At 45.5% G+C, this 16,462-nt stretch overlaps 1 protein-coding gene across 2 annotated transcripts in view; it reads left to right on the top strand.

Annotated features, from left to right (window-relative positions):
- The window catches only part of LOC130380364 (FERM, ARHGEF and pleckstrin domain-containing protein 1-like), a 127,548-nt gene extending 111,388 nt beyond the window's left edge, over positions 1-16,160 (top strand). The window contains exons 20-28 of one of the 2 annotated variants that reach the window (XM_056587540.1): positions 1,679-1,809; positions 2,140-2,208; positions 2,869-2,958; positions 3,416-3,498; positions 4,325-4,434; positions 5,371-5,531; positions 8,552-8,659; positions 11,341-11,492; positions 11,714-16,160. In XM_056587540.1, coding sequence (XP_056443515.1) covers positions 1,679-1,809; positions 2,140-2,208; positions 2,869-2,958; positions 3,416-3,498; positions 4,325-4,434; positions 5,371-5,531; positions 8,552-8,659; positions 11,341-11,492; positions 11,714-11,789 — 980 coding nt within the window. In that variant the 3' untranslated portion in view covers positions 11,790-16,160. The remainder of the gene's footprint in view (positions 1-1,678; positions 1,810-2,139; positions 2,209-2,868; positions 2,959-3,415; positions 3,499-4,324; positions 4,435-5,370; positions 5,532-8,551; positions 8,660-11,340; positions 11,493-11,713) is intronic. The other variant, XM_056587539.1, reaches the window with a different exon arrangement.
- Positions 16,161-16,462: the final 302 nt, after the last annotated feature.

The following is a 16,462-nucleotide window of genomic DNA, read 5'->3' as shown; positions in this document are numbered from 1 at the left end:
ACTATTTCTCTTCAGCCAATCACAGCACACAACAACTTGTACGTCACTGCCTTACTCCGTCCCAGTACCGTACTGTCCACTCCAGCATACAAATATCCGAAGATGGCAGACTTCTGGTCCGAGGAGAGGGAGGAGAATTTAATTTGCTTGCTGGAGGAGCAACCTGTCCTTTACGACGTTGGCAGTAAGGGGTATAGCAACAGGGACAGCAAGAATAAAGCATGTGGCGACATTGCAGTGGCACTTGGTGTGGTGTTTTAAAGCGTCTTAGAGTACCATATTAAGCGCTATATAAATTTCATTTATTATTATTATTAAGTTCAACTGGTGACCATTAGCCGAATGCGTCGTTTGTTGTCGTGGCTACGCCAGCTGTTGGAAATCGGGCCAGACACGTAGCTGTCCTTGCGAATGCCTCTTTGATTTGTCTTTCAATAAAATGTCAAAAACATTCCCATCTCATTCGTATTTGGAGTGTAATTGGAAGAAACTTGTCACGTAGAACCGTTTTAAGCCGAAATAAATGAAAAACGAATGCTTAAAATATGATACATTACGGGATTCGAACTCATACTATCGTGGGGGGGGATATTAATAAGGTCGGATTTCATTCCGTTGTACCGTGGACCCACATAGAAAATCTCAGCAACATTTTTTATAAATTCTTCGTGATAACACGAAAGGCAGCCAGATCAACTTGTGAACTTGCGTTCACAGTTGCTAGGGAAACCACCTACCGTTGCAGCGCGTTGCAGCCAGTGTGAACTGCCCAGTTTTAGAACGTCGCAGCCCGTCTCGTCGCAAGGCGTCGCAAGGAGTTGCGAGTTGCAAGGTGAATCTTTGGTCTGAACTGGGCTTTAGATCCGCCTGGATCCACGGTGCGACTTAAGGACCAGTGTGCGGCCCTTTTAGCCGCTCATGGACCTCTGGGTACAAGAAGGCCCTCAGTCCTCCAGAGACTGAGTCAGCGTGTTGCCCCAGCCCGGACCAGACTGCTGGGCTTGGAGGGCCACAGTGTGTGACGTCCTCAGTGCCCTGGTCTGGTGTCACCGCTCGCCGTTAACTGCCTGTCATAGTGATGCAGTTTACTGGAGCCTGTTGATGTCACCCTTTCAATTCAGTCTGAAGTATGAGGTTTTAGACCCCAAAATAAGTCGTGTCGCGGGGGCAGCAGCTCCAGCAGGGGGCCCCAGACTTCCCTTTCCCGGGCCATATTGACCAGCTCTGACGGGGTGATCCCGAGGCGTTCCCAGGCCAGTTTTGAGATATAATCTAGTCTCCACCTAGTCCTGGGTCTTCCCCGAGGTCCCCTCCCCACTGGTCGTGCCTGGAACACCTCCCTAGGGAGGCGCCCAGTGGGCATCCTTACCAGATGCCTGAACCACCTCAACTGACTCCTTTCTAAGCAGAGGAGCAGCGGCTCTAATCCAAGTTCCTAACGGATGGCGAAGCTTCTCACCCTATCCCTAAGGGAGACGCTAGCCACCCTCCTGAGAAAACCCAATGTGAATAAAGCGAATGCAATACCGCCCCGGCTGCTCAGATTCTCCGGCCAATCTCAAGCACCATCGTCCCCTCACGTCTGAAGATGTTATTTTAAATCTTTCTCTCTCTTTTATACTACCTCCCCCTCCGTCCACCTTTTCTCTCCCCCCCACTCCCCTCCTTCTCTCTAAAGCCGCCCTGGCTGATATCTCTGAGATGGTGCTCCAGCTGCAGGGGACAATGATGAAGATGGAGAACTTCCAGAAGCTTCTGGAGCTCAGGAAGGACCTCACGGGCATCGACAACCTGGCCATCCCCGGACGGGTGAGAAGGAGGGAGGGAGAGTGGGAGAGAGAAACAATGAATGAATCGGTCAGGACAGGAATACGATGAAATGACTAGATACAAATAATAAACTAAGGATGAGGGCATTAATAAATGTAACAAACAAAAAACGTATAGTGAACAATTAAAGTAGGATTAAAATGAAACAATGCCAATGTCGGATCATCTTCATGTTGGTTGCCTCCACTTACAACAGGAATGTTACATCCAAATAGTAACATCCAGAAACAATTGACCAGGTCCAATGTCCCTGGGCAGTGCTGATGTGTGGTTTGTTTGTGAGTAACAGCTGTCATGTTTGTCCAACAGGAGTTCATCAGGCTGGGATGTCTCAGCAAGCTCTCGGGAAAAGGTCTCCAGCAGAGGATGTTCTTCCTGGTATGATGTCACTTTACTCTTTCCTGAGTGGTCCAACCCTTCGATATAGCTTTGAGTTTATTTGGGGTGAAGTTCGGTTGTTCGTGTTATGTCTTATGTTTATCTCACGTCACCTTTCTATCAATCCTTCCCTCATCTCTGATCCATACCTCTGCTCCTCTCCTCTATTCAAACTTGCATTTAATTCATTTATCTTTCTATCCTTGTCTCCTTTGCCACTTGCTCTTTCTATCTTGAGTGGCATTTAATGTACGCACCTATTGTATGTTGTACGTCCTCGCAATTATTGTACGCACTTATTGTATGTTGTACGCCTGGCACTAAAAAAATAGTACTGTGTAGCGTCTTATCCTAGCTATCTTTGTTGTACACAGGGAATGGAATAACCTAGTGATTCTATGAACATCCTTACTGAACCGACAGCGATATATTGTTGTTTCACTATCGTCTGACAAATGTACTTATTGTAAGTCACTTTGGCTAAAAGTCGCTGCTAAATGCCCTGAATGTAAATGTAAATGTTTTTGATCTATCTATTTATCTTTATTTCTTTTTCCATTTTCCACGTTCTACCCGTCCTCCAGTTCTAAATGCCCCTGTGTTACAAGGTGGCTCTATGTGTTAAACCCTTCATGAACATCTTCCCTTCTCCTCTCCCAGTTCAGCGACTGTTTGGTGTACACCAGCCGTGGGATGACCAAAGCCAACCAGTTCAAAGTTCACGGACAGCTGCCTCTCTACGGCATGACGGTGACACACGCACGCGCACACGCACACGCACACACACACACACACACACACACACACGTGTATATATATAATGACACACACACACACACATGCAAAGGTCCCCTCAGAGCAGGGAATCTTTTGTCCTGGTTTTCCGATGTCCGTGAAAAGGTTGCATTTAAGCAATTTAAAAACCCAACCATCAGTAGGTTTTATGATTTTCCCGAGATTTACTGTTTTGAACATCTTATGTTTACCTCAAACTTCTCGTCTTGTTTACTGGGAGACATTTAATTACAGGAGGGTCTGCATTCCCATAGCAACATCTAGAACGTTCCATCATAATTTGTTGGTGCAGTCGACAAACCGAAAACTCTGCGGAAGGACTTTAGTGGCATTCAGAGTGTGTGTGTGTGTGTCTCACTCTTTCTCTGTGTCTGTCGCTCTCGCTCTCGCTCTCTCTCGCTCTCTCTCCTAGGTCAGAGAGAGTGAGGACGAGTGGAGGGTCCCTCACTCCTTCACCCTCTTTGGAGAGCGCCAGCCTGTGGTCGTAGCAGCGAGGTACACGCACGCACAACATGTAGAAACACCCCCACTCAAAAAAGCAGAGTAGCTAGTGATCAAATAATGCAATTAGTGAGGCTACGCATGATATACAACTAAACGCACACACTCGCACACATATTCACAGACACACACACAAAATCAACAGTTGCGTAACGAACAGGGAGAGCAAAAGGGTGGTGCGCACAAAAGAAAAGCACTGAAGACACGTCTGCTGAGTGAAGAGTGACAGCGTGGGGACTAGAGTGGGCTGTCATCCACATGAACAACATCTTACTGGAGGCTAAGAGCAAAAGCTGGGAGACTGGGATCGGGGTTGATCTCATGAAGTATGGATCTCTGCTCATGCTAAATCAATCTCGCCATGTGGCGTTATGTTGTGTGCATTACTAATTTCATTCATGACACCGTTGTTGATGTTGGACGTTTAATTGACGTTGCTGCGGATAAGCGTCTTTTTGACACTAACCTATCTTGAAGCATGGCGACCTCTCTGCCTCTTTCACTCTCTCATCTGGAATGGGTTTCACTTAATAGTGAATACTTAATAGGATTAATATTAGCCTGTTTTTCTCTGTCTATGTTTTGTTATCTTCTGTGCTTTTCTCTGCCTCTCTCTCTCTCTCTCTCTCTCTCTCTCTCTCTCTCTCTCTCTCTCTCTCTCTCTCTCTCTCTCTCTCTCTCTCTCTCTCTCTCTCTCTCTCTCTCTCTCTCTCTCTCTCTCTCTCTCTCTCTCTCTCTCTCTCTCTCTCTCTGATCTTAAACCGTGGTCTCTCGCCCCCCCCCTCTCTCTCTGGTCCTAACCGGTGGTCTCTCGCCCCAGCTCGGCAGCGGAGATGGAGCGCTGGCTGGAAGACATCAGGATGGCAGTGGACCTCGCCGAGCAGACCAGCGACCCCCAGTCTGACCTGCTATCCTCCAGCCTCACCGACAGTGAGTGTGTGTGTGTGTGTGTTAGTACGTGTGTGTGTGCGTGGTATTTCTTTGTCAAAATATGTTAAAAAGGCCTTGAAAACAACAACATAGGCAGTGTTGCCAGATTGGGACAGAATCCCTGGTGATTCTGGCAACACTGACCATTGGCCGAGTGGTTTGTGAGATTGTCATTGCGTGCGTGCTGCTGAATGACAAGGTGGTAACTATGAAACTCTTGTGTGATTAGGTAGCTCCTTACTGAAGTTAGCACTGTTCCTGAGCCTCTGACAGGTCAAATTACCTCTTGTAAACATGGTTTTATAACAGCAGCTGACGCCTTCCTGTTAGGGCGTTCTATAGATCCGCTCCCGGTACATTTGGGGTTGGAGTGGGGCTATATGGGTGCTACTACTTTTCCGCGAGCTTGCTTTTCCCGCCTGCTACAATAGTTTTCTATAAATTGTGGGAATCCCTAGTAAAGTATTTTCCCAGATTTGAAATCAAAGAGGAACCAAAAACAGCAAAATATAATCTATTTTTCTCTCTTATGACCGCCCCTCTATGCCCCTTTCCCATCAATACTTTCCCACGTCTCGTCCATCTCCCAATCCCCTATTTTTGCCTTTGTTTTTTATTTTTTATTAGTGAGTAGTTTATTAGTAGTTCTGAAATTCCCTCTCAAAAAGTATTGCGCCGTGCCTGTAATCCTTAGAACACATTGATAATAATAATAATATTATTTATGTAGCGCACTTCGAGGCCCTCAAATACACAACAACAATAAAAAAATCGATAGGATTAAAATGAAGTCACATGTGCAAATCGGTTCAAAACATCGGTAAATAAAGTGCTGTATTTAAACAAAACATCCCTCCTCCTCTCCTCCTCCTCTCCTCCCTCTCCCCTCTTCCCACCTCCTCCTCTCTCATCCCTCCTACTCCCCTTGTCCTGCAGAGCTCCAGGACGACGGCATCGGGGAGCAGGAGTCTGAGGAGGAGCTGGCGGGATCGCGCTCCTCCCTGGAGCGCCCGGGTCACCGTGGCAACACCACCGTACACGTGTGCTGGCACCGCAACACCAGCGTGTCCATGGTGGACTTCAGCGTCGCCGTGGAGGTGTGTGTGTGTGTGTGGATATGTAGTGTATTGTTTGTCGTTGTACGGGATGTTTAACACTTTAAACGCAAAGTAGGCAACAACGTTGGAGTCTAGCGGTGAGGATGCAGATTCTATCTGATTACCCTGCCCTTGCCGATAAGCTGCGGTGGCCTGTAAGGTGCCAGTAGGTACTTCCGAACACAAATTTTTAAAGATGTTCCGATACCATTTTTTTTCCTTCCCGATACCAATTCCGATTCATGAACTTGAGTATAGGCCGATACTTTGTTTATACCAATACAGCGTTGTAACTATTCATAGCACTTTTTCTTAATAAGGGGTTCTCTTACGATGACAGCAATGTATAGTCCGTTCCCTTACTGTCGACAATATTTTTTTCAGAACTAGATAGTTTACATTTATCATCTATAATTCTAATAATACATTTGTTTTCTTGTAGTTCAACGTGAGCATCCATGTTTTTCCAACTTGGTAGCTCGAGCGCACGTAGGTCGAAGATTGCGCTTTTTCCATTCCGACTTCCCACCTCCGACTGTTAATGAACGCAGCATAACGCCTGATTTCCACCGGGGACATAAGCGCCACGTAACGGCTGCGGCACGGTCACCGCTGCTGATTTCTGCCACTCTAATTAATGAAACCATCCCCACCGGGGATCCCGCGCTGCGGAAATTCTCCGCAGCATCCCTATCATTCCGTAGCACTTCTATTTTTGACACGAGCTGTTGCTGAACCGCGTCAATTTCCACAGAGCAGATCGAGCCGGGCAGGAAGTGAAAAAGTAAAAGCCATAGAGCCTCCGGTCAATTTTCAAAATAAAACACAATACTCAAATCATGTAGCCTATCACAAATTCACATCGACATTACGTCATGACCGGTGGCACCAGGTCGGCAACATGGACGACGAGAGACTGAATGTCGAAGTGGAGCAACATAAAATTATTTATGAAATATATCATCAGGACAATGTCAGAAAGGACAAAGCCTGGCATTTAATTGCAGTAGTTTTGGGAGTGGAAGGTGAGAACATTAGGTTTAGGATTATCACGTGATCTCGTGATCTCGCGTGAATACGGCTGGCTCGCAAGGCAGCGCTAAGCCGTTACGCGCCCGCTGGGGATTGACGCAGGGCAGAGTTCGCAGCCGTTCCGCGGCACAGCCGTTTCGCCGGAATGCATGCCATTGCACGGTTCTCATCTGAGTCAGTCAGACTCAGTGGAGTTAGTGCTACCGGAAACTCGTTCATTCGTTCAGTCGAGTTTCCGGTGAACGAGACGAACGAGAGAAACAAACCGGTTCGGTTCGTTCGTCCTAAAGACTTGTTCATTCGAACCGGTCCGCGAACGAACGAGCCAACACGTCCCCGGTGGAAATCAGGCGTCAGATTGTTTGAGATGCGGGTGTCTGCAGCTAGCGACAGGTTAGAGCTGTTAAGATGAAAAGACAGCAGCAGCGTAGTTTCAATGATTTCTTTCTCCAGGGGAAGAAAAAAAAAAGAAAGGAAATGTGAGTTGGTCATAATTTTATCCAGGAGGATAATTATATTTTAAAACAAACGTTAGAGTTGTTGATGTTAAGCTGATGATTCAACATCTAACTCTTGCTAGGTAAAAGTTGTTATTATGAACGTTACTAGCCAACGTTTGCTGGCGAAAATGTAGCAGACTTTACAGTAAAGAAAAGGACAAAAAGCGATTTGATTAAAGATGACTGTAAAAATAACATTATTTTTCATTATTTGTCCTGGATATTGTGGATGCAAAGCTCAGTGAGCCATTTAACCAGGATGACTTGTTGACTTTGCAAAAGTTGGAAGAGACACTTCTGAGTGGAGAGATTGATGCTGCAGTCATTGAGAAATACCCAGGGTTGAACAGAGAGTCACTTTCAGTGCAGCTTTCTATGTTTCGCCTGAACTACTCATTTAGCAACAGACAGTGCAGTGGCTGCAGGGATCATTCGTGGATTGCCTGTAGAGGTACGTAGACTATTTGGGCAAGTGGAAAACCTGGTCAGGTTGGTTCTGGTAGTCCCCGTTTCATCCTGTGAGGCAGAGAGAAGTTTTAGTGTCCTCCGCAGGCTCAAAACCTGGCTCCGGTACACGATGTCTCAAAACAGACTCAACCATGTTGCTGTCTGTCATGTCCATCAGGATAGACTTGACTTACTGGACAAGAAGTCAATTTGCAAGCAATTCGTGGCTGCAAATGACAGGAGGAGAAAACATTTTGGCTCTTTTGCCTAGGCCAGTGTTTTTCAACCTTTTTTGTGTCACAGTAATTGATATTTATCAGTTCATAACATCCATTCTAATGTCGATTTCGTTTACCTTTACCTTCACACACCAATTAGTTAGTGGAAATGTGGAATATCATACACTCAAGAGTAAAAAAATTCTTGATGCTGTTTTTCCCTTTAACCTTAACCTTTGCCTGTGTCTGTTCATTGAGGCATAAGATACAACTAAGAAAAGAAAAGGTATTCAGAAAATACGAATTCAAATTTAGATCAATATTCTTCCCATGTTATTTATCAGTCTACAAAACTGTATGATAAGGCCTGCAATTAAAGAATTGACTTGATATGTATCAGTTCAATACTGCCATTCAAAATGTGTTTTCCTTTACAAATGTATATTTTTAGAAGAATAAAATACATTTGTGAATGTTTTGCAGTGTAGTTCATTTATGCCATATTTCTTTTCGAACCATTAATGGATCTGTCAGGTTTCCGATATGTGTCCCCTCCAATGTTAAACTCGTTCCTACGCCCCTGTTAGTCACTGTCTCTGTGGAAGTATGTGCAGGGGAAATGGGACTTCGATAGGGCTTGTGTGCCCCTGTGTAGCCGCGTGCAGCGGTTGCGCCGTCGCCCCTCCGGGCGGGCACCTGAGACTCCGAGCTTGGGAAAGGGAGGGAGTCCCCTCTGTACGGGGCCAACCTGTCTCTGTGGAACGCAACGTATTTGACGTATTTGCTGATATTCTCTCTTTCTCTGTTTGATGTATGTACATAGAACCAGCTTTCAGGCAACCTGCTGAGGAAGTTCAAGAACAGCAACGGCTGGCAGAAGCTCTGGGTGGTCTTCACCAGCTTCAGTCTCTTCTTCTACAAGTCCCACCTGGTGAGCAATCCCTTCACCCATTCACCCTTCATTAATGAATCACTCAGCCATCCCTTACAGCAGGGGTCAGCAACTGGCGGCCCGCGGGCCATAACTGGCCCGCCAGACATAATATCTGCCCCGCCAGATTATTCTGATGTTATATGATTTTTTTTTTTTTTTTTTTTTGAATATCGAATATCTATCTGTTAGCTTAAATGTAAAGGACCGGATACAGTGAACTTTTTTTTCTTTCACAACCGTTTTTTAACTTAATTGTATCAAATCCTGCTACTACTCCTGGAAGGTTAGAGACACATTCGTCACGGTCACGCGTAAACTGCAAGGGGCTGAGCGGGAGTTATTGGAAACTATGCAATATTAAATGAAGGGGAACCCCACTTTATAGGCCTACATACAACAACCATAGCGACATTACGTATTTTTGTGTGATACTGCACGTAAGAGAAAGGCAGGAGCTGTTGACAAAAGTCCACAAAAGATTTAAGACGCCAAGCTCTGAGACTTTGCTGTTTAACGCAACGCAAGTCTCTGATGAGGCTACTTCACCTACAGCTCTTCTAACGGTGAGTAGGCTAGGAACGGAGGTTTCTGTGTGTGCGCAGTCAATCAGCACCCGCCTTGGTGTGTGTGCCCGCAGTTAATCAGCACCCGCCGTGTGTGTGCGTGTGTGTGTGCATTCAGTCAGCACCCGCCGTGGTGTGTATGTGTGTTGTGTTGCATTGTGTGAAGTGTTTTAAGAGTGGTTGGCTGCTTCTTTTAGGTGCGCACTACTGCCCTCTCTCCAGCATAAGAACTTTCTACACTGCCAATCTGGTTCGGTCGAGGATTGGCACGCCCAGCGATTTCACAGTCTTATCTCAAGTTTCCTGTGTATAACCGAGGGGGTAAAATCCCCCGTTCAGCATGACGCAAGCTTTCTTGGTTCACTGGAGAAGGCGGGGCTGCGCAAGGAGTCTAGACCTCTGTAGAATAATTTGCATATTCCTGAATGTTTTTATTTTTTTATGAATGAAGGCACCCGCATGCAAGAATGAGTTCACGTCTGAGTGTAGGCTACAAACGTGATTAACTATATACAAGTGCAAAAACGCCAACATATTCTTTATTTTGCTGACCACTTTTGGGTTAGGGACGGGTTAGGGTTTTTTATCCCGAAAAAATAAAATAAAAAAGAAACTCGTAAGGACAGTTCCTCTGCGTCTCTCTCGTAGATCGCACCATCTTTCAACGTCTTTGTTTAATATGAATGCATCACCTTCTCTCACATGATCAGCAGCTCGCGGATTTCACTTTGTCTCCAGTTAGAACTGCTCATGATGATATCGCTGCGTTGTCTCTGTGGAGACAGTGCAGCAACACCTCTACCCAACGTGAACAGGCATGACATTAACATGATTAGGGCATACACTTGCAATTTATGGAGGCCTACGTCTTTTAAGAGTCATCTAGTGCTTGCTAGGCATATGACTAAGCCAGCTGATGGGCCTGCGTCGCAGTTCCAGATGCACTTTCGTTAATCAATTCCCTGAACTAGCCTTTGATAAAGTAGTGGCAACTTATTTGCTACTCTTGCAGGATGTAAAGTTTCTGTACTCGTGCTTTTCGTAAGGCAATAAACTCCAAGTAAATCCAAGAAGGAAACGAGGCCGATGTAAAAGGAAAAAAATTGCTGATTTATTCCCAAAACATAATCCACATTGAACAAAAAGCAAACGTTTCCAAGCAAAATCCTGTGTATCTGGTCTGTCACCTCAAAGTAATTGACAGGAAAAGGTAAGTTTCTTATGCCTAAACTATGGTTTAGCTACGTTAAGCTACGGTCAGAAAAGTCTTTGCTCCCGTCCTGGCTCCGAACACTTAATAACAATGCAGAGACGCCGACAGTTGTCCACATGGCTAGTTCACGACAGTTTACTACGATTAGCTGTGCTTTACGGCAGTATCAATTTGTGGCAGGACAAAATAAGAGCATAATAAACCCTAATCTACTGAATAGACATCAATCACATTAAGATAAAACAATATATCAGTTATGATTAATTATTATAAATGAAAGCAAAATATTTCATTAACAAATAAGGCAAAAAAAGCAAACATAAGCCTTATCTTCTCCATGGCTCTAACAGATAATGTTCTGGCCCGCCACCTACTGGCTGAAAAAAATTGGCCCGAGGCCAAACTTAATTGCCGACCCCTGCCTTACAGTGTCCTACTAAGGGCCAGACGCCCTCTCTACTGTGTGACGCAGGTCAAAGTGTCAAGGTGCACACTCGTTACAGCTTGGGGGAAATCCATTTATGCCAAGTAGCTTTTACAACAGAAGATGGAATCGATCAGTGGATACGAAATACAATAATCAAAAATTGTGAACTACACAGCGAAATGCAGAATGGTTGAATAGTCGCAAGTAGAAAAAAAAGTGTAGAATTCAATTCAAGTGGCAGGATTGAAAGAATGCCTAATTGGTTCCCAGACACAAGCTAACCACAGCTAACTCTGCTAACACTGGATACAATGACATTATAGGCGGATTATATATATATTAGATATATTCCAAGGTTAAAACGAAGCGCGGGGAGGCAGATACACAATATTGTCAACCATTTTCCCTACACAATGTTCTAGCGAGCCTAACCAAGCTACGCTAAGCTAACCTAACCTCCACCTTCTGCCTGCAGGATGACTACCCCCTGGCCAGCCTCCCGCTGCTGGGCTACTCTGTGACGGTGCCCGCCGAGGCGGAGAACATCCACAAGGACTACGTGTTCAAGCTGCACTTCAAGTCCCACGTGTACTACTTCAGATCAGAGAGCGAGTACGCCTTCGAGAGGTAGCCTTCTGCCCGTCTGTCTGTCTTTCTGTCTGTCTACCTCTAGTGTGTTGGTTTTTGGATCTTTGTCGGATCAGAAATACACATCAAATAAACGATACACATCCAAAACTTTAAAATGGCTGAGGGTTCAATTGAACCTTTGGACGAGAGCATTGTTAAAGTTGTTGGTTTGTTGTGTTCCTCTGAACAATGCCCTCCTGATGCCCTCATCTCCACAGGTGGATGGAGGTGATCCGCAGCGCCACCTACTCTGCCAGCCGCACCCTGACCGCCAGCCGGAAGGACTTGTACTGACCCCGCCTTCTCTCTCCATCTCTCTGTCTCTCTCTCCTTCCACCTCTCTCTCTGTCTCTCTCTCATTCCACCCCTCTCTACCGTCCACACCGCTTGTTTTAAGGAACTTGTGTATGTTTTTGCGGCTGCTAAAGCAGTCCCCTCTGGTGACGCAGAGACTAGGGAGCAGGATATCACCCCCACCTCCCCCACCACCACCACCTTTCTCCTCTTTGTCTTAGAAACATTGTTTTGAGTCCAATGGGGCTAATTTTCTATGTGTCCAATGTCAATCTCTATCTAAATTGTAGTTGTGCAACACATGAAATCTCAAGCCGCTGCGTTGTTTTTTATATTTGAATTGCACCGTCTCCCCTGCGGGTGGCAGCACTGTGACAAGATTGTCGTTGTCACATGGTCTTCCCCGAGTGCCCGCCATTTCTGACATTGATGTCTCCTAACTGCTGTACCCGAGGGCTTCCATGTAGCTCACCGGGAATGAAGACGGTTTTGTAAGGTTTATTTTCATTTTTCTCGTACTTTACTTGGTATTTTCATGACCTAAGAAAAGTTAAAGTATTTTTGTACCGATCATGTGGAGGGGGGGGGATATTGTCACACTATCCAAAGACAAAGTTAGCGGTTTTACAAACAGGATGACATGTTGAGACGTTAGCATTAGCTTATGTTTGATTGTACAGTGTCAAACTTGTAGCGAAACGGTACAATGCAAACATCGGGTCGCTTATCCCATCTATATATATATATATATATCAAACTAAAGCAATGATTATTTTTTAATTTTCAGCACAATTGCGGTAAAATGTTCTAGCCAATTCATTCACCTGTCGCAATGCTAGAAAAAACATATTTAAGTGCGAAACCCTGCACAGTACTCTGTAGTACTAAAGTAGTCGCAGAAACACGGCATGTTGTACATTTTCTACCGTCTCGTCACGCCGTGTTTCTGGTACTTTTGCAATATTTCATGCCAAAACTTGTTCCTGGTAGAAATATGAAGATGTAAATATGGCCTAAATGAAAAATAAAACACCTAGAATCAGATTATCAGGAATACTGTGTGCATGTAAAACACATACATAGTATTTTGTTTCAATGACAATCCATGTTTGAACATTGAGTAAATGTGTACCAGTTTTTGGGCGTACATTTGACAAGCTTTTTAATAATTTTTTTGTCGGACAGCTGTTTCATATGTTGTTCTTCATACAGCGATGTTGTGCGATACTTTTATACACTGTGAAATCGTCTATCTCGGGTTCTATCTTTTATCTGGATGTACTTTATCTCGACTGCACTTTGTGTGTATTCGGTCTTGATTTTTGTTGTTTCTTCTTTAGAGGGCAAAAACGTTTTTCACCACACAAAATCCTTAAGGTGCCGTCAGAGATTCCAGTGTTCCTCTGTGCCAAATGTCGACTCATCGCTCGAGTGTCTGGATCCCTGTTTCAAATACATATGTAGAAAAAATTAAACCGTACCACAGATTAAAGAGATATCATGCCTCACCTGTTATATTACTTAATCTTTACTTACAACTGTACTCGTACTGGACTCTGGTTCTTCCACTTCCACATCAATCTGAAGTAGACTGAACTGCGACATGGAGGAGAAAGAGATTGTTGCCTGCGTTTGTGAACCGCGATTGTCTTCCGCCGGAGCCCCGCTGACCGCGCTGAGGCACCACTGCCTCGGCAGCCTCGAGGCTGCCCGTTTTCTACAAGTAATTATCATAGAAGTCAGTCAATCTATCCGATCAGGGACGGACTGGCCATCGGGCATACCGGGCATTTTCCCGGTGGGCCGACAGTCCCAACACTTTTTTTTTAATTTATATATTGGTCTGACCGGCCCATAAAACCAGTTGAACAGCGGCCCGATTGACACTGGGCAGGCCCAATCACAATCAGCACAGGGGTTTCCTAACCAATGGGCATCGGCCCTGACGCACGCTAGTCTTCGTAGATTGGTGTTACTCAAACCGCTAGCCATAACCAACTCTACAGATAATGTCGAAATCGACATGCTTGATTATATACCCGTGACTTTAGGTATACTATTTGATCATGGTGGGAGTTAAATTTCAGTAAAAGAAAATATGTGAGATGAAATTCCTAAAGCAATCTTGAAAAGGAATAAATTTGACTTATTTTTTTTTATCCATGTTCTTGCTTTTCGAATTTTATCAAATAAATTCATGATATGATACCCAACTCAACTGGAGGCCGGTCCCAAGCCTGGATTAATGGGGAGGGTTGGCATCAGGTATTAAACTCTAATGAGATGAGCCTATGTGTACCTGAAAATTAGAAAGAATACTGATGATGAATTTAATGTAGGCCTACAGTGTTGTACTCTTCTCTTCTCACTGGCATAGGCCCAGTGTGTGTGTGTGTGTGTGTGTTGGGGGGGAGCTTGACCCATTTCTACCCCAGGGCTCTTGTAAAGTTGTTCCGCCACTGATGGGTACACTTTCTGGAAGTATTTAATGTTTCCACTCTCACTGATTCCCGTTAACTCATTGCATGGCTTAAGGTACGTGGTTTTAAAGAGTTGCACAGTTGGTATACACATTCGAAAAAACGAAAAGGTGTGCGTTATCGATTGTGTTGGGCCGGTCTGGTCCAAAATTCCCGGGCTGATTTTTTTTGTCCCAGTCCGCTGCTGGATCCGATAGCCTACATGATTTCGCCGGCCTTTTTTGAGAATGTTGCGGCTTAAAATGCCTGATGTTGCGTGAGCTTTTCCAAAATGTTGCAATGAAAGTTGCGGTGTTTTTTAGGTTTTTGTTGCGATGACAGTGCGAGAGGAAGTGAAAGTTGTGATTTTCCTGATGTTAATTATTAAGCTATTACTGCAATTTTCCCCGACTAATTTGTTAAATATTAAGTTATTACTGAAAAAAACATTAATTAAAAGGACAAAAACACTGAGAAATGGTCATATAAATAATTGATTCTTGATTCTTTCCTCGCTGGCAATTGATGTGGATGCAACAGCCTGTGTCATGGTGATCTGCCTCGTCGTCTGATGTCCTGCCTGCAGTTCTGCAGTTCTGTTTCACGGTGGCAAAATGCTTATCAATGGAAGATTTATGCTTATGTTCCACCATAATGTTGCATGCAGTGCAAAACAATTTTCCCCCGCTTTCATGTAGAATACCAATATACTGCTTTTCGCGATCTTTCGCAGTTATTTTGGTCAGCAAGTGTGAGACGTTTGACGCGCACATACTCCATGAATGCTTGAATCACTTGAACACGGAAGTATAGCGGAAGGTAGTTTGTCGACGTCAGTTCAAGACGACGACACTGATTGGTCAAATTTGCGGGAAAGTTGCGCTAGTTGGTTAAAATTGTGACCCCGCCCTGAATTCGCAGTAATTGGTTGAAGTTGCGAATCGAGAAATCCTGGAGTCTCTGATAAAGGTCAGACATTCTGCTCAAGGTGCACCTACAGCTAGGCTGCAGACACAGAAACCAAGGACATTTCAGCTCACTAGGCTGTCCTGCACCCGTTTTCTACCCGAGGGTTAGGGAGCACAGCGTCTGGTGGGAGGTCAAGGCATCCCCTCTGGAGAGGTTACCCCACGATCGGACCTCCATCTGTGCTCATTCTGGGCACCGATGTCAACATACAAGACCCCTTCCGCTATGGCCACAGACAAGCTATACAAACAATAGCTGTGTTCGAAATCGTACTTATTCACTCACTCACTATTCCATATAGTGTTCATGATATAGTGCACTATATAGGGAACGAACCAACGAGAATTCGCGACGGGTATTTGTGTGACGCAGACAGATGCGCCCACATCATGTAAACAAACCGGGCACTCACGGGGAAAGCTGGAGGTTGTATTGTTGTTGAATGTTACATTTCCTTGATCACGTGGAGTCTCCTGGCATACTCTCTCCCCGGAGGAACAGCAGGGGTGTCAGGGGGCTTGCCAAAGGCCACCTCCACTGGCGTCTGTAGCTCCTGCCCCAACATGAGGAGGGCAGGCATGAATGAGGTGAACTCCTGAACAGCGGACCTGTAGGCCATTAGGACGAAGGGCAGATGCGTGTCCCAGTCCCGTTGATGTTCCGCTCTGAGGATTGCCAGCTGCTTTCCCAGGGTCCAATTTGGGTCCTCTCGACGAGGCCGTCGCTCTGGGGGTGCAGGGCTGTGCTCCGGGTCTTATGCATGCCCGTGCACTCACACATGGAGGCGAAGACCCACGACTCAAAGTTCCTCCCTTGGTCACTATGGATGGTTTCTGCCACCCCGAACCTGCTGAACATGCCCTCTACCAGAGCGTCAACCACCGTCTCTGCTTCCTTATCTGGTATTGCGTACGCCTCAGGCCATTTTGTAAAATAGTCCATAGCGACCAAAACATACCGGTTGCCTGCGTCCGTGCGGGGGAATGGGCCCATGACGTCCACAGCTACTCTTTCCATGGGAGCCCCCACCGCCTGTTGTTGTAGTTGTGCGCAGGACTGAGCCGGGGGGCCCTTGTAGGCCGCGCAGAGGTCGCAGCAGCGGAAAAAATCCTCTACGTCCCTTCCATCGCTCACTCTCAGCGCCTCAAACATAGTCCACATGCCCTTCGTTGCAGTGGAGCTCCCAGTCACCTCCTCCAGGGTGGTCTCTGTCCTGCCTCAACCCACTGTCGCACCAGTTGTATG

The sequence above is a fragment of the Gadus chalcogrammus genome, chromosome 4 (genome assembly GCF_026213295.1).
Source record: "Gadus chalcogrammus isolate NIFS_2021 chromosome 4, NIFS_Gcha_1.0, whole genome shotgun sequence".
Taxonomy (NCBI): Eukaryota; Metazoa; Chordata; class Actinopteri; order Gadiformes; family Gadidae; genus Gadus; species Gadus chalcogrammus.
Note: the sequence above shows the minus strand (reverse complement) of the source record. Positions and strands in the feature narration are given on the sequence as shown.